Source organism: Diaporthe amygdali (genome assembly GCF_026229845.1).
Source record: "Diaporthe amygdali strain CAA958 chromosome Unknown NODE_5_length_1802954_cov_64_987939, whole genome shotgun sequence".
In the NCBI taxonomy this organism is placed as follows: Eukaryota; Fungi; Ascomycota; class Sordariomycetes; order Diaporthales; family Diaporthaceae; genus Diaporthe; species Diaporthe amygdali.
This window is the reverse complement of record NW_026517025.1, coordinates 817,522-839,919: the sequence shown is the minus strand read 5'-3', so window position 1 is coordinate 839,919 and position 22,398 is coordinate 817,522. Positions and strand designations below refer to the sequence as shown.

General features: G+C 53.0%; 9 protein-coding genes across 9 annotated transcripts; 3 read left to right on the top strand and 6 right to left on the bottom strand.

The window, feature by feature from the left end:
* Positions 1–320: 320 nt before the first annotated feature.
* J7T55_015409 (uncharacterized protein) lies at positions 321–1,658 on the bottom strand (the record flags this gene model as incomplete). Its single annotated transcript, XM_053139643.1, has 4 exons — positions 321–518; positions 798–1,036; positions 1,135–1,367; positions 1,435–1,658. 4 exons carry the CDS (start codon positions 1,656–1,658, stop codon positions 321–323), a joined length of 894 nt encoding a protein of 297 aa, XP_052997135.1.
* Positions 1,659–5,193: 3,535 nt separating this feature from the next.
* Positions 5,194–6,075, bottom strand: J7T55_015408 (uncharacterized protein; the record flags this gene model as incomplete). Its single annotated transcript, XM_053139641.1, has 1 exon — positions 5,194–6,075. One exon carries the CDS (start codon positions 6,073–6,075, stop codon positions 5,194–5,196), a length of 882 nt encoding a protein of 293 aa, XP_052997134.1.
* A 1,001-nt stretch (positions 6,076–7,076) lies between these two features.
* J7T55_015407 (ClpP/crotonase) lies at positions 7,077–8,394 on the bottom strand (the record flags this gene model as incomplete). Its single annotated transcript, XM_053139640.1, has 3 exons — positions 7,077–7,372; positions 7,672–7,791; positions 7,911–8,394. The coding sequence occupies 3 exons, from the start codon at positions 8,392–8,394 to the stop codon at positions 7,077–7,079; spliced, it is 900 nt and encodes a 299-aa protein (XP_052997133.1).
* A 339-nt stretch (positions 8,395–8,733) lies between these two features.
* Positions 8,734–10,050, top strand: J7T55_015406 (uncharacterized protein; the record flags this gene model as incomplete). The annotated part of the gene is made up of 1 exon (XM_053139639.1): positions 8,734–10,050. One exon carries the CDS (start codon positions 8,734–8,736, stop codon positions 10,048–10,050), a length of 1,317 nt encoding a protein of 438 aa, XP_052997132.1.
* A 531-nt stretch (positions 10,051–10,581) lies between these two features.
* Positions 10,582–12,255, top strand: J7T55_015405 (uncharacterized protein; the record flags this gene model as incomplete). Its single annotated transcript, XM_053139638.1, has 1 exon — positions 10,582–12,255. The coding sequence occupies one exon, from the start codon at positions 10,582–10,584 to the stop codon at positions 12,253–12,255; it is 1,674 nt and encodes a 557-aa protein (XP_052997131.1).
* Positions 12,256–12,786: 531 nt separating this feature from the next.
* J7T55_015404 (uncharacterized protein) lies at positions 12,787–14,632 on the bottom strand (the record flags this gene model as incomplete). Its single annotated transcript, XM_053139637.1, has 2 exons — positions 12,787–14,504; positions 14,611–14,632. 2 exons carry the CDS (start codon positions 14,630–14,632, stop codon positions 12,787–12,789), a joined length of 1,740 nt encoding a protein of 579 aa, XP_052997130.1.
* A 2,459-nt stretch (positions 14,633–17,091) lies between these two features.
* On the top strand, positions 17,092–17,733 carry J7T55_015403 (uncharacterized protein; the record flags this gene model as incomplete). The annotated part of the gene is made up of 2 exons (XM_053139636.1): positions 17,092–17,437; positions 17,525–17,733. The coding sequence occupies 2 exons, from the start codon at positions 17,092–17,094 to the stop codon at positions 17,731–17,733; spliced, it is 555 nt and encodes a 184-aa protein (XP_052997129.1).
* Positions 17,734–18,167: 434 nt separating this feature from the next.
* On the bottom strand, positions 18,168–19,262 carry J7T55_015402 (GroES-like protein; the record flags this gene model as incomplete). Its single annotated transcript, XM_053139635.1, has 1 exon — positions 18,168–19,262. One exon carries the CDS (start codon positions 19,260–19,262, stop codon positions 18,168–18,170), a length of 1,095 nt encoding a protein of 364 aa, XP_052997128.1.
* Positions 19,263–20,271: 1,009 nt separating this feature from the next.
* Positions 20,272–22,089, bottom strand: J7T55_015401 (cytochrome P450 of the CYP52 family; the record flags this gene model as incomplete). Its single annotated transcript, XM_053139634.1, has 3 exons — positions 20,272–20,475; positions 20,576–20,799; positions 20,874–22,089. 3 exons carry the CDS (start codon positions 22,087–22,089, stop codon positions 20,272–20,274), a joined length of 1,644 nt encoding a protein of 547 aa, XP_052997127.1.
* Positions 22,090–22,398: the final 309 nt, after the last annotated feature.

Below are 22,398 nucleotides of genomic sequence, written 5' to 3'. Positions count from 1 at the left end.
GAGTAACGTCGTGTTGGGAGCGACCCTGAGGTCAAAGCTAGTCCGAGGTTAAAATTGATGTCGGGCTCAGAGTTACGGTTACGCTTCGGCGACCCTGAAATCTGCCTCGTGAGGCATTACTCGTGTGCGTGCTAGTCTATTTGTTTTGTATACCTCGAAGGCAATTGACTGGATGATTCTCAAGTTTGATTAATGGTTACTACCTAGGTCTGGGCCTCTCGGCAGCTATCCCTGACCACCCTTCAGCCGCCCTGCGCTCTTAGCCAGCCTTGAATCGGCTCGCCGCAATATGCGGCATCTTTGGGAGGTTGCACAGCTGGCTAACCGATGTCACAATCCTTGTAGGATGGCTTATCGTTTTGAAGGAGCCATTCCGATGAGCAGTCCAACCCCGGCCTCAAGTGGGTGTAGGGCTTGTCCAATACATCGGAGGCGACGCTGTCACTCTTTCTCCTGCCGTTGCACTTCTGCATGAGCGGTCTCTCCATCAGATGATCACCACGCTGCAAAGACCGCGACTGAATATTCAATTCCCATTATTTCTCGTGCCCATTTGAGTAGTAGACTGTGCCCTGATACAAGACATTGTGAGACGGCAGTGACTAGGGAGAGCCCGTTGGAGCCTCTCATCGTGCATCACTCGTGAATGGCGTGAGTGGAACGTATCGCGTAAATCGTCACGTAGACAACGTATTGTCGGTCCCTTTTTCGCGTCGAGTACCGGTTCCCAAGCTTTTCTGGCTTGATCAACTCGACGTCTCATGACTTAGACAAGCACAGCCAGGACGCAGAATGACCCCAGCACCACCATGCCGAAGGTATCGGCCGCTGCGGCCACAGCACTTGATGATGTCGACCCAGATGATGAGGATCCCGCGGATGATGATGAAGCCGTTGAGGAGCCAGAGCCGGATCCCGATCCCGACCCTGAACCCGATCCAGATCCCGAAGCCGCTGTACCGGTAGCTGACGAGCCCGATGAACCCGACGCGCCTGTCCCTGTCGCGGTCGCAGTTGCGAAGCCAGAGGAATCTGTCTTTGACGCGCCAAGTTGTCCTCCTGGGGCGCCGCCACTACCAGGCAACGCGGTGTTGCTTCCCTCGGACGTTGACACGGCCTGGGCGGTTGGCGCACTTTCAGACTCGCTGCTGCCACTACCGCTGCCGCCACCATTTCCTCCACCACTTCCTCCATTGCCAGGCGTGGGCGTGGCCGTAGATGCCGGCGATGGTGTAGCGTCGCCTCCTGCCGCCGCCGCGGTGGTCGGGGGGAGAATAGTTGTGAAGCTCGAGGTTGCCTTGACGTCCACGCAGTTGCGGTCATAAAACAGGAACGGGCTGTTAGACTGTTCGCGGAAGTTGGAGTCTCTGTTTCCCGTGGTCAGTGTTTGTGTCTCATATTAGGCAAGGTGAAGGTGCATAGGGTTCAACTTACAGTGGTGATGCGTATAGGAGACATTGAGAGGAACCGAAGGCGAAGCTCTGGCACTTTGTGTCTGACTGGCAACGGGCTGAGCAGGTGTCGAAGGTGGCAAGACTGCCATCGCCGCTGTAGTAGTAGGCCTTCTCGCCTTTGTCGTAGCCACTGGAGAGGCCGCAGGTGATTTCACATGTGGCAGTGGAGACGAGGCCGAAGTAAGTAATTGTTGAAATCTTCATGGTGACAAGAGCAATAAGGTACTGGTGTGTTGAAGATAAGAAGGAGGAGTATTAGATACAATATGTAGGGATTGAGTTGTGAATTAACTGTTCCGATAGCGAGCGAACGAAGATAAGCGAGCGAATTGTTGGGCTACTAAGCAGCAATGAAGAGATATAGTCCGACTGAGGGAGAAAAAATGGGCACGCGAGGAGATCATCATGGGCTGTTGGCGTTATATCAAGGGGCACTGGGAAGGTTAAGCGCAAATGAGAAGAATAAACCAGGCATGGTTACCCAAGATACGAGGGTCGAAGTATCGATGTATCGCACTAGATCAATGGGAGGCAGAAGGAGAAGAAACTACCAGCCTTCATGGAGGGTGACTGCAACGACTGATACGAATGCCACGGCTTGGGTCCAATCAGTGATACTAAGGTTTGGGTTGCAATCTCCGCTGGGGCCTGGGTCTTGTGTCCCACGATCCTTGGCCGTCCAGGGTGGCACACCCAAGTCGGGACTAGCGGCGCGGATAGGCACGCGCTTCATATCGAAAGACGGTCACGCTTCATGCACGAGACCCTTCATCATAAGCTTAAAAGCGCAATAATGGCGTGGTCCTATGGAAAGGTTTTTCTCTCCTACTGCTGTTCCTCGGCCTTGGCTCCGATCCACTCAGCGTGTAAACTACATGACTGACTGGCTGGATTTTGGTGGATCCAGTACGCGATGCGCAAGGAATCTAAGCATTTACTCCCGCGAGAATAGCAGCCGAGGAAGGCCAGACTAGGCACTGAGTTCAATTTTGTACTAAAACGCGGCCGACTAGTCGCGACTAGAAAAGACCAACCGCGGAGCAAAACCTCTTTCCTAGCATCATGATGATCTTACCCTGTGGCGATCCCGTCCAGTCAAAACTAAGTTTCTATTACTCAAGCGCCAGTTCTGACCTCTGATCGTTGTGCCAGGGATGCGAACAGGCTCCGGAACTCAGGAGATGCCAGTAACCGCTGCTCAGGGGGTTAGCCGTCCTGCCGTCCTCCGCCGCTGACTCCCCGTCTGCGACTCCAAGAACCAACTCCTGCAAGCGTTGACCCGCCTCTTCTCCGCTTGTCAACATGGAACAGCCGAACCCCTCCTTTTGATGAGTTGCCTTACTTTTTCAACTGTGTGGCTTTCATTCAGGATCGGCTATCGGCCTTGGACATCAAGGCAAGTTCCGGCGAGAAGCAACAGATTGAGGAGGCCAGCGCGAACAACACACCTCGCATTTCTACTGACAACACCTTGGGCGGAATCTGAACGCACCCTGTTCCTGCATGCACACACGTCGTGCTCTGGGCCTGTGAATCTGGAGGGCTGCAGCCATAATTGCAGAACCAGAAGAGTCTTCCCCCGTATTCCACCAGCAAAAACTGGTGACTGGAGAGAATGCAGAGTCAGCTGTTGCTATCTCGCCAAGGGGGGTCTGCATTAGCTTGCAGGTGGCTGCATAGTTGACAGTTGATAATGCCCCTAAATGGTCACCCTCCATCACGGTGAAGCCCAGGCATGGATACGTCCAACCAATTCTCCAAATAGCCTGGGCGCTATACAAGTCAGCCCGCTTTTGGGTGGGAGCACACCAGACCAAATCCCCTTTTGGGGAAGTCTGGTTCGCCTAGTCTGGATGGGCATCGAATGTGGGCAGCCCGGCAGCCCGGTTTGCTGGTGTGCTGGCGGCTATCGTGGGCTAGTTCTTTAACGGTGCGGTTCTGTGCACGCGGGATTGTGACTCTGATTCGGGCCTTCAAAACTGCCTGCGCCCCCCAACACGAAGTGGCAATGGCACCTCTGAGCGGTCCGGCCGACGGCATTCGATAGACACACCGCAGCGGGCCAAGAACCTCGGGACGTCGAGAGTCCGCGTGCGTGTATCCGGCATGGGATGGCTGCGCCGGAACAGTTCTTGAGAACTTCGAGGGCTAGTAGCTTCTAATAATACACTGCTCTTTGTTCGTAAGTCTCGTCTATACCTGGCTCCGGATAATGCGCGCTTCCGCGTCTGGTCCGCTTCCAAATGTGCTTCAAGGTGAACATGACAGGACAATGACGTGAATACCGAGCCCCGTCCGGCTTGTACTACTTGTGGAAGATAACTAAGAATAAGTGCACACGATCTAGCTATCTAATTCCAATTAATCGTCAGAAACTCTTACCATAAGGGATTGTTCTAAAAAAAATATGGCTGATCATTTCAATATTCTTGACACCACACGCAAATGCAAGCATTCGCTTTGGACACATGGTGACTTCATGCGTAGCAGTTCTTGCTTGTTCCCACAACCCATCAGGTCCTCGTCAAGTAACAGCCGAGCATTACTAGAAGTGCGAACAGAGGATGCATACATATCATACTTGCCAAAACTGGCACAAGAGCCTCAGAAGAATTCCACGTAAATTGCAGGGCCCTATCGCCTTGTGGGCCCATATTTGCGCTGGCCACTTCGTCGAGCTCAAAACGCACGATAACTAGGTCAGATCTGACACGAGCCTGTAACAGCGGAGTGATGAGTGTCGATGAATGTGATCAATCGGTGTGGCTGCAAACCTGTCAGTTGTCTACGCAGCGCATAGGGTCCGCTCATTAAAACAAGATATGGTGTCTAGGTAGATGTGCTTTGGCGGCATTCCGCGCGGCATTCCGAAACTATTTTCAGGTAAAAAATAAAAAGAAATGTAATGCAAATCCTTTAATACCATTGTTGAGAGTACTTCAGCGGCCGATTTCTTGTTGTAGGAGGGAACTGGTACACTTGGTGCCTCGTATAGTGTTTTCGAGGCCAGGATCTTGCCTGTATACCATTTGTTTTTGGAGCCGCTGGGTCTTTCATAATGGCTATGTGTTGTGTAATTCTCCACCAAGAAGAATCATTTCAGACTATTTCAGAAATGTTATGCCGCTGTGTGGAAAGACATGCAGATCCTTGTAGGGCTCCCAGGGATGTGAGAGGCACTCGCAATAATTAACAAATAGGATGAATACATCAAGAAAAAGTGATGGCTTGACTTGGTCTCTGCTTACAGTCATGTGCAAGCGACGTCAGACCGAGCTATACCATGGACTTTGATCAGCTTTGTCTCTCAAAGCAGCAACATTAAAGTCTCATCTAGGCGCAAAACGGGTATGCTGCGGGTTAGAGGGGAACAAGGCTTGTCTATGATGGCATATACTGGAGTTTGGAGCAAAAGGCCCCTTATTTGATTTAGAAGAGCTGTATTTGCTGAAGTAAACTCGTCCTATGTAAGTAAAACGACAAATTTCCCTGCGCAGATTCCTGGCCCCCATCTCTTCCAACCTCGCAAAAATGTAAAAGCAATTCACCATAACAAGTGTCCACAAACGAATACCTCTCAAATTTTTCTCGAGTGTGACTAGGAACTGACAGGCTTAAAGCTGCTTTGTTTCTCATCTATCGGATAGTGGAATCCGCGAGGTATCGGATTCTCGGCCACGGGAAGGCTGAACACGCATTTTGCTCAGATCCAAGAACCGTGGAGTCAAGACATGCTGCTCTACGGAAACAGCGGAATCTCTGGGATTGTCAAGCTAGTGCCGTGCGCTTCACACTTTTTTGACAGTCTGTCAAGGAAGACCGGGCCTGGCTGCTCCAAAAGAACCAGTTTGAGTTCTCTCAGCCCCTTGATCATGGGGAATTCTCTGACGACTGCCTCGGATTTCTTAGGTTTCTCCGCTCGACCTGGTAGCCAAACCAATTGCCGCCTCGCAGCATTAGGGACCAAATGAGAAAGGCTCGTCCAGTAGCCGGGTTCCTCAATCAGCGTGAGATGGGTCAGATTCCAACGAAATCGTGAGGTCTGTTGACTGCGCCACCGCATCCACCGCATCCACCTCATCAGCTGCTGGCGGTATTGCGTTCCGGAGGAATAGTTCCAGTATAATCTGGTGATGCCAACGGTCAAGTGTGTGATGGCTGGAATTGCTGAGCGCCTAAATCTGTCCCAGCAGGTAAAGTTGTTCCAGTAGGATGGCATAGGCGGTGCAAGGTCTCCGACCCAGGCAAGATGAAGATGAGGCAGCATGTCATGTCGTATTTCTTTGACTCGCAGGAGGGCTTTAATGTGAGGTGGAAATGGGATAGAGTTCACATCGTGACCGAAAGCCCTAGAAAGGCTGAAACGGTGGTATCGTATTGAAAACTGGCCCTTGCTGTAGGGGATGCCAATACATGATGATGGGGTGCCAATTTTGTAAATTTGGATCCTAATCTCGGCTGGAAGTGACATGAATGGAAAGATAGATCGCTTTGCCAGTAAGGCCAATCTTTCGGACCTTCGTGGTTGTGGCGCCAGTTGTTTGGATGCCTCACGTTCCGATGTCTGTTTTTTCGATGCCAGTAAGGCCAATCTTTCGGATCTTCGTGGTTGTGGTGCCATTTGTTTGGATGCCTCACGTTTCGATGTCTGTTTTTTGGATGCCAGACGGCTTGATACCATTCGTGTTGATGCCATGTTTCAATGATGCGGCTTACTGTTGTGTGATCAAAGCACGTATGCGAAATGTCGCGATATGAAGATGTTGAAATATGTAGTGGCAACTGAGGCATGTGTAAATTTTTAGATGATCAGATCCTTTGGTTTTGTGTGGCCGATATGTTCCTTGGGTCCATTCTAAATAGTGAGAAGGTAGTTTAGCTAGTCTGATGCGCCAACATATGCAGACTCCGATAGTTCTGTATTTTGGGAGTGTGACCAGGCACCGGTACCTTGTGATTAGCAGAAAACGTTGTGTCTTCTCCAGCTATGTGCGCACATTTGGTAATTTTACGCCGTGACTGCAAAAAGAAAAAAGGTCATTCAGTTCTGATTCTAAGCTTAGCGTGCGACGGAGGATTGCTATCTATTACTCTAGAATGCCCCCATGACTATCATTTACCTCACTAGCCTTATTTTCCCAGCTTAACTTGCTGGCTTAACTTGCTGGATCCGAGATTGACTGGAGGCTTTGTACCTACTAATGTACGCTTAACACGGGTGTCCGTCAAGGTACTTTTCAGACTCAGCTCACATTTGAAATTCAGACCCTCGGGGGCAGGTTGTGTCCTGAGGTTACCATTAATTGACGTGTTAATTAGTGCTCAAGTCGACAATGGTCCCGTGAGACTACTAAGGTCATATCTGTTACTTGCATTTATCTGCTGTAATTGCTGACTTACTTCGTCGGTCAGAAATCTGTATGAAGCTATGTTGATGGGGCAGATAGGTTGCAGTAGTAGTGGGCAGTTTTTCAATCCCATCAGGTCTCTTTCCACGTTCCCCAAACGATGATACTGAATGTAAGCCAGCCATTTCTTCCAGTCACGCACGCTACACAACTGGCATGAATGAGCGCACTAATGCTAGACCGAAATCAAAATCCATAGACCTCACCAACAAACCTAGCCACCGTCTACAAATTCTGTCAGCTTATCCCCCAGATTCTTCTCAAACTCCACACTTGTCTGCAGCCCAGCCTTAGCCGTGGCTACGATGCGCGCCACAACGACTGGGTTGGTAAAGCCGGCCTGGAATGCCTTGTAGCTCTCCTGGAACTCAACGAGGGTGGGGAAACCGCTGCGTTCGTTGATGATACGCTTAGCACTGGCGATGCCCTGACGGTCCCAGCCCGCAACGCGGCGGGCAAATGTGTCGACAAAAGTCTCGAAGTCGTCGTCTGGGATGGCACGATTTATCCCTAGATCGTTTTGTCAAAGGAATTGACTCGTAACAGAGTAGGAAAGGATGCAGGAGATAGAATCCTCGCTAGGACAAGAACGAATTTCCAAACGAGTGGGACTGTACATATTGAAAAGCGAAGCATGTAGAAGAGCTTTTGGGGAAAAGATTTCCATGAACTTATACAAAGGGTACTTGAAGGAGAAAATATTTCACGGAGGAGCGTTGGAAAAGTGATATATCAAATTGCGGCATTTGAATGCAGACCAATCTGTGAATCAAGACGTGGAAAGAGGTACGAGAGAAAGAGGGACATACATCCGTATGCAGCAGCCGTCTCAGAATCCAGATCGTCAGCCCCAATGACGATCTCAAGAGCTCGAGAACGGCCAGTCAACCTGGGTAAAAGTTCTAACCCGCCGCCGCCTGGTATCACGCCTGGTGAATACCCAATGAAAATCAGCGTCGTTCCTTTTTATAGTTGAGTGGTTTTTGGGACCTGTCCATTTCCAGGCAGGGGTCTATGCGAGCAAGCGAATAGGCAGACAGCAACATACCAAGACCGACCTCAGGCTGACCGAACACGGCCTTCTCCCTGCTAGCAAACCTCACATCCAAGCAAGTAGCGAGCTCTGCGCCACCTCCACGGGCTATGCCTCGTATGGAAGCGATGGTTAGAACAGGCAGGTCGGCAAGGCGCGTGATGTTGCCCCAGTAGCTGGCTGACGCGGTTGCGGACGAGGTCGCATTGCTAGGCGGGGTGAGTACGTCGAAATGACTGAGCCAAAAGTCCGGAACAGCCGAGTCGAAGACCACAACTTTGACATCCGGGTCGCTCGCGATGCGGTCGACAAGGGCGAAGAAGTCGAGGTAGAATGCGGTGGTTTGGATGTTGAAGGGCGGGTTGGAGAAGCTGGCACGCCAGTAGGAGGAGGTGACCTTGGTTGTGACGATGAAGGATGAGGCGGAATTGTTAGTGGGTATTGCGGCGGCGGCTGCCAGACCAGCGAGGGAAATGAAAATGTACCAATATGGACGCATTTTTGCGATGGATTAAAGCCTCAGATACTTCCACCACTTTGTGAGCAGAATTCTCGGGTAGGACACCAATAAGAACTAAATTGCAAGGGCAAAAGCATTCACATCATAATCCGGTTAGGATGCTAGGTGTAACTCGGAGGTCCAGATGTTGAAGGATGCTGGCGCCGTCACCGAATGCCGGCGAATCGGTCTTGTCATCAAGACTCAGAACAGCCCACAAGACCGAAATGACAAGCGAGTTAAATATATTCCAGATCAGGAAACTGAATCTCTGAGTACTGGAGGTCCATAGAAAGCATTCAATCACATCGCCCGAACACTGAAACCAACCAGCCCACCATGTTCCGCCTCTTCAAGTCCGACTTCTTCAACTTCGAGGCGCTACGGCTACTCAGCTTCACGGCACACGAGGGAGGCGAGGTTGCCGAATTCATGGCGGCAGTGGGCCAGATCACGGATCTCGACCTAGAGAGCTGGTACATGGTCTGGATCGAAGCAGCATCCAAGGCCGAAGAGTTGGCACGGGAGGCGGAGCTATCGGGAAACCGTGTGGCCGCGCGACGGGCTTTCTTCCGGGCGTCCAACTATCAGAGGGCGGCGCAGTTCATGCTCGACGGCCGCAAGGCAGCGACTGGTCAGGACCCCCGGATGCTATACGATTCTGAGGCGGCCATCTCCAACTTCTGGCGCGCTGTCAACCTCATGGACTCGTCGGTGCGAAAGCTCGAGTTGCCCTACTCGCCCTCTGGCTCCGACGACGACATCATCAAGCTCCCGGCGTATCTCCACCTGCCGCACCCGTCCAAGCGGCGGGCGGGCACTCATTTGCCGCTCCTCTTCAACACGGTGGGCGCGGATGCGACGCAGGAGGAAATTTTCTACATCTTGCCCATGACAGCGCTGGAGCTGGGATACGCGGTGCTCACCTTCGAAGGGCCAGGCCAGGGCATTGTGATTCGGCGACACAACATACCCTTCCGCCCCGACTGGGAAACCATCGTCAGTACCGTCATCGACTTCACCCTAGCCTACCTCGACAGCCACCCGGAGCTCCCACCCATCGACAGAGACCGGCTCGCCCTAGCCGGCTCCTCGATGGGCGGCTATCTCTCGCTGCGAGGCGCCGCCGACGCACGCATCAAGGCCTGCGTGGCCATCGACCCCTTCTACCGGATGTGGGACATGCTGAAAGGCCGCGTGCCTGACTCGGCCGCCCAAGCCTTTGCCGTGGACAGCGTGGTGCCAGAGTCGGCGTGGGACGGGTTGTCGGCGGTGCTGGGCTGGTGGAACGTGCAGACGCGGTGGGAGTCCGGGCTGACGAGCTGGATGCTCGGGGCGAATTCAACGGCCGACATGTTCCGGCGCATGCAGACGTACACGCTCGAGGGCCACCTGGCACGGGTGCATTGCCCCGTGTTCGTGACGGGCGCGCGCTTCTCGTTGTACTGCCAGCCCGAAGTCAGCACCGAGCGAATCTGTTCCGAGCTGATCGGGCATGGCAACAAGAACGTTGTCAAGTGGATAGCCGAGGATCCTGGACAGGGAGGATTGCAGTCCAAGGTTGGCGCTTTCACCGTGCTCAACCAAAAGATATTTGCCTGGCTGGACGGTGTGTTCGGGATTGATCGCAAGATCCAGGCCAATAACGAGGTTTAGATCGAACTGCAGTGGCATAAGCGAAGGAGGCTCAAACAAAGGGATTCGGCGATGCAATGGTAGATGTATGTAAGTAAGCAAGGATGGTATTTGCCTCGGTTCGGCGTTGGGTCAAGCTGCAGTGATGTTTAATTATGTAACATGTTACACCAGCAAGGGCTGACCAATAGCCTCGTCGCCGAAGAATGTACGTACTCTTACGCGTATTGTATGTATTCTTACTATTGGCGTCTATTGTCTCCCTGTAGCCACTGGTCAGTTGCATCGCCGAATTATTAATGAGGACCTACCTACCTTGAGACAAAGGCTTGGACAAGCCGAGGCATGATATTCCGCAAGCATGCAGGCGAACAGGTAAGCAGGTAGGCAAGCAGACAAACAAAAACAACACAATCCTACTAATATCAATGTGTTCACAAACCATGATGGATTGGTGATGGTAGGTGACAGCATCGGCCTCCTTCTCTACTTGCCACCCCTTGACAACTTCTCCCTTCATTTCTGTCATCCATCCTTCCTTACTCTCACAACATGCCGCTCACCCAGCCAGAATCAGAGCCACAACAGACCATCACCGAGGCTGACCAGCCGGCAGCCAAGGGTTGGAAGTTCTGGGCCATCTTCCCTCCTCTATGCATCGCGACACTGCTCGTCGCCCTTGAGTCAACCGTCACATCCACCGCCCTGCCCATCATCGCAGCCGAGCTCAATGCGGGTGACAACTATGTATGGTTCCTCAATGGCTTCCTCCTGACGGCCACTATTTTCCTCCCTCTCTATGGCCAGTTCGCCGACGTCTTCGGCCGGCGCTGGCCCACCATCGCGGGCGTCGCCCTTTTTGCACTCGGCAGCGGCATTAGTGGAGGCGCCAACTCGGCAGCCATGATGATCGCCGGCCGCCTGGTCCAGGGTGTCGGCGCCGCGGGTATCAACTCCATGACCCAGATCATCATTGGCGACCTGCTGCCTGTGCGCGAGCGCCCCAAGTACATGGGCATCGTCTTCGCCGTCTTTGGTGTCGGTACCGCTATAGGGCCGCCCATTGGCGGCGTCATCGCCCAGAATGGCGACTGGCGCTGGGTCTTTTACCTGAACCTGCCCGTGTGCGGAGTCACCCTCATCATGCAGCTGTTCTTCCTCAAGGTCGTCTATGTGCGGCGCTCGACCTTCCTGGCCCGCATCCGGCAGGTCGACTGGGTCGGCAACGTGCTGCTGAGCGGCTCCGTTGTGTCCATCCTAATCGCGCTGTCGTGGGCCGACACTCGTTACCCTTGGAGCTCATGGCACATTCTCGTGCCGCTGATTCTGGGCTTCGCCGGCCTCGTTGGCTTCCACTTGTTCGAACTGTCCCCGTGGTGCCCAGCGCTCCCCGCTATTCCCCCACGTATGTGGTTCAACCGCACCAGCACCGTCGGCCTGGTCCTCAGCTTCCTCCAGTCCATGCTCATCTACTGGCGCACCTACTTCCTTCCACTGTATTTCCAGGCCGTTCTCCTCACCAGCCCCTCCCGCTCCGGCGTGCTCCTCCTGCCGACCATCCTCATGGGCATCCCCGCGGCCATCCTCGGCGGCGGCGTGCTCTCAAAGACGGGCCGCTACAAGCCCATCCACTTCTTCGGCTTCGGCGTGACAGCCCTGGCCACCGGCCTCTACATCGACTTTGACGCCCACTCGTCCCTGGCCAAAGTCGTCTTGTATCAGCTGGTGTGCGGTCTCGGCGGCGTCCTGCTCTCCGCGATGGTCCCCGCCGTGCAGGCCGCGCACCCGCAGGCCGACGTCGCCGCCGTCACCTCGGCATGGAACTTCTACCGCGCCTTCGGCTCCATCTGGGGCATCGCGGTTCCCGGCGCCATCTTCAACAGCCAGATGGCGCGCCACGCCAGCAAGATTCTCGACATAGACCCCGCCGTACAGGCGGCCATTGGTGGTGGCAACGCCTACGCGCACGTGTCCGACGTCTTTGTCAGGTCGCTGCCGCAGCCGCTGCGCGGCGAGGTCATCGCCGCGTATGAGGCGACCCTCCGCACCGTGTGGGAGGTGAACCTGGCTTTTACCCTGCTCGCGTTGCTGTTGGTCTTTGTTGAGGCTGAGATCCCGCTGCAGACAACGCTCGAGTCATCGGATCATCAGCTCGACAGTGGGAAAAAACAGGAGGACAAGGAGGCTGGGTTGGTGACTCCGCCTTCTGCATCAGACGAGAAGTAGAGCATGCATATGTGTCCAAAGTAGCGACTAAACAAAAGTCATCGGGGATCGCTGTGTGTGGGGAGGGGGGGGGACGGGGTTGACAGACGTGCACCTAAGCATTAACGAGCTTATACTTCCCCTTGCGCTCGCGCATCAGATTCGGGTGCCGAACGCACCCGGAACTGTGTACCTAGGTATCCATGTAAGCAACGGAAGATAGGTATGCCCTAGCCCCGGCCAATGTATGTGTATTGTGGTCACGAGGGACAATATCAAATTGGGCTGAGACCGTCAGGAGACTCTGAGCACTAGGGCAATTAGCGCCAAAAGAAAATTTAACGCATACGAGACTTACAACTGCTTATGGAATTTATTTTGTTTCTAGTACCAAAACTGCCAGGCAAATACTCGCGTGGTACTGGTCAGCTTAGTCGTGACGAATGTCACCGAAATTGGAAGTGACTTTTGACGGTACATAGCAAGAAATCTAATGCACAACTCAACTACGTATTGCTGGGCCCATGTTTTGTACAGCCATTTGCCTCTGTCCTAGACCACAAATCGTCGACTGGTCTTCAGATCCCGCCTAATGTCCCGAATAATCTGGTATGCTGCCTCCTCCCGCGTGGACAGAGCCTGCAGCGAGACCTGAGGCACCTGACTCGGTTGGGACAATATCGCCGCCCCGCTGCTACGCCACGGCATCGCCCGCCGGCGCTCCTCCTCTTCCTCCTCCTTCTCCCACAGCCCACCGCCGGACGCCGGCGACGTGGACGAAGGCCCACGGATGATGGGCAGCATCAGCGCGCTCATGACGTCCAGGATCTCCTCGACAAGAACCAGCGTCATGCGGACCTTGAGGACGGGGTAGTCGTCCATCGGGCACGAGCAGGCTGCGAGGGTGGGCAGGGCGAGTAGAGGGAGCGGAGGGGCAGGTGAGGCGGAAGCAGCGCCGTCGGTTGCTGCTGGCGTCGGTACGCCGACGGGGCTGCTCCTACCGCCGCAGAGAAGTGTGTCGCGGATGGCATGCAATCGTTCGATGAAGAGCTCCAGCACGCGGATGTAACAGGAGCATATGATGAGCGTAGTGCCAGGGTCCAGAACTGGTGGTGTTTTAGATAATGCCGCGGTTATATGGGCTGTGGGCAGTTCGCGGATGCTGCTGGTGCTGTGCAGGTTGCGCAGGGCCTGGAGGAAGAGCATGGAGAGCACAACGGTCTCGTCGAAGTCATTGGGGGTGGCAGGGCTCTGTCCGTCAGAGGAGGCAGTGGCGTTAGTGGTGGCAGTGGATGCCGTCTGATTCGTGACCTGATTGGCGTGGTTGAAGAGACGCACGTTGATCTCAACCAGCTTCTGGAGCCACTGTCCGTCAGTCTGGGTGGTGGTACGAGGCCGATGCTGAGACTGTTGCTCCTGCCTCTGACTTTGACTACGGCTCGGGCTCTGTCTCTGGCTCTTGCTGGTCGACGTAGTCGTCAGACCTCTCATATTCCTGCTTGGGTAGTTGTCAAAGAATCCGGCTACTTTGCTGCTACTGCTGCCGCCGCTCACGGCGATGGTGGTAGTAGTTGCCGGCGTCACGGTCCCACTGAGGCTCTGCAGGATGCAGTATCTATTCTGATCGGTGTTGTTAAGGTTTGGGCTCGCATGTAGACTCTCAGGGGTCGTGGGTGAAGTTTGCAATAGCCCCAGACCCAGAGACGACTGGAAGTCGAAATCGCTTATCGAGAAGGCACTCGCAGTGCTCATGTTCCAGTCAACATCCACGGACTCGTCGCGGCCTGAATCATGCGAGACGATCCCATCCATCTGGCTGTTGTCCAGCGTCTCCGCGGCGCTGCCGCTGTCCATGTCGGCGCCGACGTCCTGGAAATGATGAAGTCCCGGGCCTCGCTCGACAGCAGGCGTTGACATCAGCTCGCGCATGGCGTCGTCGAAGCTGCTATCGCCATTGTTATTGTTGTTGTTGTTGTTATTATTGTTCGCCACCGCGTCCGGGAGGCGGATGTCTCCTCCGGCTCTTTCTATTTCCGTGTTGAGCATCGACAGGGCCCTGCCCGGCTTGCCCACGCTAGCATGGCCATTGCGCCTGTTGTTGGCCCGCAACGATGTAGTCGACGACGACTGAGACCTGGCCCCACGGTTCCGCTGCGAGGGGCTCGACGTACATGTCGTGTTTGCCTTGACACATCGCTCGCAGGAGCCGTTGTCGTGGCGCTGACAGCTGAGTTTCTGGCTGTGACAACGGTCACAGGCTCGGCGGAGGACTATCGGATGTTCTATTTTTCATGTTTTGATCTTCAGGGTCCAGTCTTTGTCACTAGCGTGCAAGGCAACGCTGTCAGGGAGCGGGGCTCTCGGAGGGTAACGTACGAGGCATGCCATGCGGCGACATCTCTTCCAGAGGCCTGCTGACAACAATCCGGAGTTCATATAACCGCCCACCTGATTTCAGAGCACAGAAACCTAGCGCTTGCCACTGGAAAAGAAAGATTGCTGGTTAGATAAGTGGTGCTTCTTGCCACGTTCAAGCATATATAAAAGGGCGTAGCTCGCGACTTGGCACGATGGCTTGTCACGGATAAGATTTCCGAACAGCCCGCGTTGAAGAAGGCTGTGGTGTCTTTGAGATATGAGATAAGGTATGCCGCTATCCGGGTCCTCGATGGCAACAATGACAGCAGCAGCCAAAAAGGTTCTTCCTCTCCTTTCGTTGGTGACTGGGCGTGCATATGGGATCCTCTTCCCCCACCTTTCGCGCAGTTCCGACACCCTGGGACCGCTTCCTACCACGTGCCTAGACAAACCAAAATCCTGGCAACCAACCGCGCCGCCGCCTGCTGACCAAACATGTATTACGACCTATCATTGGGTAAGTCGGATCTGTGTAACACGACATGTTCGACATTACTAAAGACGGGCTTACACGAGCTGACATTGCATGGTGACGTTCGACTAAACTAGCAGTCTCCATATGCATCTGCCATGGCAGGGAAGACCAGGGCCCTGTTGTTGAGAAGGATCAAGCATATTCCAGTCCTTCTTGGACTAGTCCTTTATGTAGAGGTATTATGATGCCTAAATTGGCCAATTTAGGAGACTGGTAGGCCGGAGATTACCCGGTCACAGGTAATGAGTGATAAATACCTGGACACATCCGGTGTGCAATATCAAGGGTAAAATCCTCTTAACAACATATCAAGAACTAGAATATTTTTATTTATTTCTTTCTTTCTTTCCAAAAACGAAATATAGCTGTACGCCAAGACCCTAGATCCGCGTCTAGGTACAGGTGCATACTCATAGGTAGGCAGCCCTCAGCGTGGGTAAGTTGGCTGCTCGTATCGAGCCTGACAATGAACACCATTCCGCGAACGTAAGCTGATTTGGGTGCCTCATGGGTGCAGTTGGCCCGCCCCCAACAGATGCTACGATACGGCACTATAGATTCGGGTTGATAGAAATATCATCGATCTGATACTTCGTAGCCTTTCGGCATTATTCCTTTGTTTCTGTCCGGAATACAGCCCGTCTGACTCCTGCTTTAAGAACATCCCACGTGTTTTCCAGCTAACGTAGCCGTGCTTACTCGGGTAATCCCTCTTTCTTCCGGATGATTAATGTGAGCTTTCAAGGCATCTAAATGCATATCATCAAAGCTTAATGGGTCAAAAGCCATTCCTTCAGCACGTGGAAGAAAGAGCGCTGATGTAACGATCTGGCCTGGGCCCAAGCCAGTTGAGAGACAGTTTAGTCTATTTGTTCTTTTGTGGCCTTTGGCCCCATGAGCCGTTTCCATATCGGCGACCCCTCCCTTCCAACGGGCTCTTGTACAAACAAATAGACTACTTTCTCGCGTCCACACTCTAAAGGGCTTCACCGACAGTTTCCCTAACGGCGTATTTTGTCAGACGGCGTGATTACGTTCTGCAGTCACCAAATAGTGTGCGGCGTGTGCGGCGTGCCCAGACGTAAGACGGGCAAATCTTGGATTGATACGAGTGGCTAGATGTGGCGCTTTAACTCAAGAAGGCGAGCACGCAATACTTGCTCAAGTGTAAACGGGCAAGACGCATGGCGAAGATTTGGAAGTTTATAGCATATGCATTGCCCCGATATACTTTGTACACTGCAGTATATACGCAGTCAAAAGACCAGGTGTTCGCCAAGTTATAGGGAATGAATTTCAGAGAGCCCAGTTTCAATTTCCCCTTAATCTCTGAACAGAAAGAAGAGGTGATCACGGTTCAACGAGCGACTTAGGTGCACCGGCCCAGCCGCAAAGCCAAGTCTTGGGGAGTCCACCCGAATGGCTCCAAGTTCCTCCAGGATTCTCCGAGACCCTGAGGCTGAGACCGGGCCGGTTGGAAGGGCTGCCACATCTGACTGTGTTGTTAATGTCAACGCAAACGGTTATGTATGAAAGATCCTCCAAACTTTCGACTCGATAAGGCCGAGGCACCCCGATAGACTCGGCGTTGTGAAAGCAAATGGTCAAGATGCTGTATCCACTCGGCGTTCCAAATGCAGTAGGTGAGAGTTTGTTTGAGTCATTGGCAACTTTGAAGGCCGAATAGGAAAGACTCAGATACGAATCAAATCAAGCAAAAAAAAGGATTGCCGAAGCTACGGGACTTTGTTACTACATCGTACGAGACTGACAGACATGGTAAACACAGTCCACCGTGAGACTGTCACGGCTTCGTGAGGAGTGGTTGATTAATTCAACTAGATCTCTATTTAAACATCAAGCCGATATAAGAAGTAGTTTGGTATTTTACTATCAGCGTGATCAATGAAAATCATTCAATCCCTTTGCCTACTCATCTACATCCCCGAAGCATCACAGCAAAAATGGACCTATCGCACTCTCAACAAGGCGTCCTGATTGCCCTCCTCCGAATCTTGCCTCTCGCCACGGCGACGACAAGCGGCGTATTCTCATATCTCTCGCATGAATACGTTGCAGGTTTCAAGCATCGCGACGTCACCTACGAGGCGCGCAGCGCCACTCTTCCTGGATGGTGGATCCACATCCGGCCCCTCAGCCTCGTCGTGATATGGGGCAGTTTCATCCCCAGCTTCATCCTCGGGGTCCTCAACGCCAATAACTCGACCATATTTGGCCTCCTCGGCGACGGAAGCAGGGGCGTTGTCGGTCCACTCGCTAGTCGTCTCTACCTCATCGGTGGGATAGTCAGTACGTCTTCCTCTTCGGGTTCCACAGTCTTTCATTCCCTCTAATAAGAGATGTGACTTTCCATGCTCACATTGAAATCTTGCTCAGGCATTGCTTACTTTGCTCAAACGGTGGCTCGTGGATTCGTTCCGCTCCAGCTGAATGTTATGATGGTGGCTAAGCAGCCGGCTGCCAAGCGGGAGGCTGCCTTGGACAAGTTCCTGCGCATGGACTTTGTCCGTGGCTGGACGGCTGGATTCCCGGTCTTTGTGCTGTTCCTGGCAGCGACTACCGCATGGGTCGCGGATCAGCTGTAATTGAATGTGCTTTCAAGACAACTCGCGATGTTGGAGATCCACCAGCACGAATGACAGTTGGCCAAATATGGTCTGCTTTGGTGGGCAGAAAGCATTTCAGGCGAATTTATTGGGTATAGGGATTATAAGGATTATAAGATGTCCGGGAAGAGAACATATGCTGGAAATTTTCTTTAGACTCCAAATTTAGAATGCATTCCAGACAACATACAATTTATGTCTTCGAGTTGCACAAATGACAACTGAAGCGTAGCTTCCCAAGCCATGCAATCCATATCCCAAAGTTTTCTATATAAATAGGAGGACACTTTTATCATCACTCGCACCTTTACTAAACGGTAATCAACCGATGATTTGTAATTTCTGCATTTGAAGATGTAATGCAAGTTTTCGCCACTAAACAATGTGTATTCTGCTTCGGTCCTCTCAGACAATCAAACCCAATATACTAATTTCTTGCCCTTTACCTGTCCCTTTCTCATCGTATCCAAACCTGAAGGAATAGCAGCCAGACCGCCCTTGCACACTTTGAGTGGATGTGTCCTTAGCTTTCCACTCGCGAGCAACCCCACCATCTTATCCGCCCAAGCCTCGCCATACGTACGATCTTCGGGCGTCGCATCACGATGATACGCACCCGCAAGCATTACCTCCTTGCCTAATATTGTCCATCCTAGGATCCAGTCATGCTGCACATCGCGGCGCCGAATCGTCAAGTTCCGTGGGTATTGCTCGAGCGCGGCATATCGACCTCCCGCATCCCCAATTGCCCCGTAGCAGAGCGCCATAGTGTCGGGCGTGCTGATACAATCCAAAGCCAATGCTAGCGTCCCGCGAGTAAAATCGCGTATGTCGTCGCGCACCGTGGCCGAATTGTAGTCGAACACTGCTACAGCACCGCGGTCGCGCGCCAGGTCGAAGCTTGCCGGCGAACACGTCGCGATTGGCGTGTAGCCGGCCATCTTGAGCATCTGCAGGGCGACCGTGCCCGTGGCCGTAGCACCGCCCTGCACTAAAACATATTCACCGCGGCCCTTTGCGCGGCCCTCGCCGTCGAGACTGAATTCGAGCCCCAGCGAGCGGAAGACAAAACCGACGGTAAAGATGCCCATGGGCAAGGAGGCGGCGGTGACAAAATCCATGGCGTCGGGAATGGGAACGCAGATGCCGGCAAGACTGGCCACGTACTGCGAGAAGGCACCGTTACCTGGATTGCCCGGGTTGGCACCAAAGGTGAAGCCAATGACGCGGTCACCAATCTTGAGCTTGGTCACGCGATCACCCAGGCGCACAACGGTCCCGGCCAGGTCGGCGCCCGAGACGGCACCGACTGTGGTGGACTGGTCGAGCAGCTTGTGGTCGGACGGGTTGAGGGCTACCGCGCCGACCCGGATCAAAACCTCATCAGGCTCGATGGCCGGTACTGGTACCGGTTTGAGCGCTAGCGCGCCTGGACCGGTGGCGACGAGGGCACGGTGGATTCGCGGGATCCTGGGTACTGGAGCCGGAACTCCATCTTGGACTGCCATGGTGACAAGGATCAAAATCCAATATATGAGGATTGGAATTATGCTGGATACGAGGGGACGAGGATGTGTAAGTCCATGGTGCTTCGAGGACGTAGGTACTTAGTAGATCATCAAATTCGATCGTCTTAAGTCGAGATAATTTTGGCTTGTTCCGAGTCAAAGACTATTCGCAGAAAAACATTGACTGGACACCGAAGGATTCATCGGAACTGAAAATAGTTGAGAAGCGTGCAAGCGAGGTGTGAGTCGGCGCTCGTTCTCAAGCCTTTCTTATTCAGTCAGACACCTCGGCGATCCTGCTGACAAGCCTCAAGGTGCAGTTTTGCAATGCTGGATTTTCGGTGCAGGCCAGTTCCGATCTTGGCGGATGAGTTTATTGTGCACCAAATGGCTGTCAGATGGATTCCACCATCCTGTCATGCAGCTCGCCTAATTTATCTAATACATCTGTGGATGACCCAATGTAGCTTCTGGACCTTCGCCGAACCACAAAACTCCGGCTTGGAATCGTAATTTTCTGAAAAGGGGATCGCGGCTTTTCGTCATAATACACTCATATGTCCACTGTAAAAGTCGTTAGCACGTATGACGAGGCTACCACAGGTTGGCCACACTCGCAAGACCATCTTTTGGGGGGCATAACTGTATTTGGGCTTCATGGTTTAGAAACTTAATCCTATCATGCTTAGAGGTGGACAGAAGTGATTATCGTAGACATATTAACGACATGATAACTTGAGATAGTGACTAATCTATAATTTTGTCCCACGAAAACGTTCCGAGAAGCTATCCGGTCATCAAAATTTGTGGTGGTTCCATTTGAGTAATTAATCACGGTTTTCAAGACCACAATTTCGGCATAAACTCTTCTCAATCCAATTCATTTTGACATTGTGAAGCATATAAATCGCCCCTTTGACGTATTGGAACATCTAGATCATCTGATCACCATAAAGCAGCACCACATCTATGACTTTCAAGCGGTCTAAAGCCGACGGGTCCGCTGAAACTACCGGCGGACTGGTGTGAGCGCTACCTGAACGCCATTGAAAGGACTGACAGTTAAATGCAATGATTCAGTCCACTGTTTAGGGTCTTTGGCCTCAATAAACTCAAACTCTTGCGCAAAACGCGTCAGAACCATCAAAGCCTCTGTTAGCGCGTACTGCTGTCCGAGACAGATACGCGGACCGCCGTTGAAGGGTAAATATTGCTGCAAACGGAAACATATCATATCGGGTCAGCAAAAGAACAATTTGACGTTGGTTTCGAAAGCATGGCCTCTAGGAAAATTGGAAGGCAGAACCACTTACCCAGCCATACGTCTGACCCTCCTCCCATCTCTCAGGCCGGAACTTATCAGCGTCGGGCCCAAATAAGTCCTGCCGCCGATGCATCGCATAGACCGTGTAGGTGATAGCACACCCTTTGGGAACGTGGACTGGTTCCTCGCCGTTCACGCCTCCTCCACGGGGAAGCACTGTGTCGGTTACGGCAACCCGCATGTTCGACGGCACCGGGGGCCACAATCGGAGGGCTGTGGTGAGAGTCAGAGGATACTGTCAACCACGCCCAGGGGAAGAAAAGGACAGAACAAAAAGGCCTACTTACTTTCATTGATACAATGCTTCGAGTATTTCAGATCCCGGAGCTGCTCATACTGCGGCCGCTCGCCGTTGAATTGCTTCACTTCATTTCGAACCTTGGCCCACATCTCGGGGTTCCGCGCCAGTGCATGGAACAGGCTGGAGAGCAAACTCGCCGCCGTGTCACGCCCGGCAATGAGAATGTTGAGTAGCTCGTCGCGGATTTTATTCTTGTCAGTGGTGGTTTGGGCAAGCTCCTTGAGAAAGTAGTTGCGGCTACCATTGGATTGCTCCTGGTTGTCTTCATGGTTGTCTAATTCGAGCGATGGCTTCTTCGCTGCTGCCAAAATTACAGCGTCATTCACGAAACGGTCCACGTAGGCGCGGCAGACCTTATGCGCCTCCAAGACGGCCGGATCGGTCCTGCGGAAGCGCCAGAATGGGCCGAGGCGGAAGAGAGTCGCGATCTCGTTAAGTGAGATCTGGAAAGCCTCGCTGAAGCGCTGCTCGGGCGGTCCCGGATTGCAAAGAGTATTGGTAGACTGGTTGAAGAGGAACTCGGTGGCGGAGTCGAGGGTGAAGCGCATGAATAGCGGCGCCAGGTCGACCGTCGTACCATTCTGAGGGCGGACCAGGCGCAGCAGGTCTTCGATGTGCTTGTCCACTAGTGACAGGTCGGCGACCTGGTCCTTGACGAAGTTTGGCCGCAGCACGGCGCGGGACTGAGACCATTCGTCACCATCGGTCACGAAGATGCCTCGGCCGAGTAGAGGTCCCATGATCGGAGACCGCTCGCCTAGACAATAATCCTTGAAGCGCACAGAAAGGACCGTTTTTATGTTCTCCGGATCCGTAGTGAAGATGTAGCGACGGCCCATGGACCGAGCCGAGTACGTAGTCCCGACTCTGGTGTGCCTCTCAGTAACCATATCGAGGAACCTCTTTGCCCGAAAGGAACTGAGGGCGGAGAACACCAGGTCCAGAGCCAATACAGGGTCTTTCTGTGGGTACGCAGGAGGGGATTTGCAGTGGTTTTCGATCCGGAACCTGCGCTCCGAGAAAAAGGCAGATGCGCGGGACGCAAAAAAGAGGAGAGCAATGACTGCCGCAGCAGCATAGGTCAACTCGGAGGGAGTCCTCGCCATTAGGATGGAGGAACTTGGTACACGGCTAGTCATCATGGACTGAATTGGCGAGGTAGCAAAGATCAGATTGAAATCAGCAGCAGATAGATTCAACATTGAGGTAGATGAGAGTGAGAGAGAGTGAACCGTAGAAACGAGACAAAGGGTGAAATAGTCAATCGGCAATCCCCGTCGAGCCACAGCAACCAAGTACAGTATCCTTTTACTTTTGTCTTTCAGCAGCTGCGACTCGCTTACCAAGCTTATAAAATAGCACAATTGGATATTTCGTTCATCTTATCGGCAATGATGATAGAGCTTGACCCATCGCCGAACGTGAGTCTAGACTTTGGCGTTGAAGGATCGACTGCACCATGTCAGACCCGAACCAACATGTGGGTAATCCATTCGGCGGTGGCGAGGAGC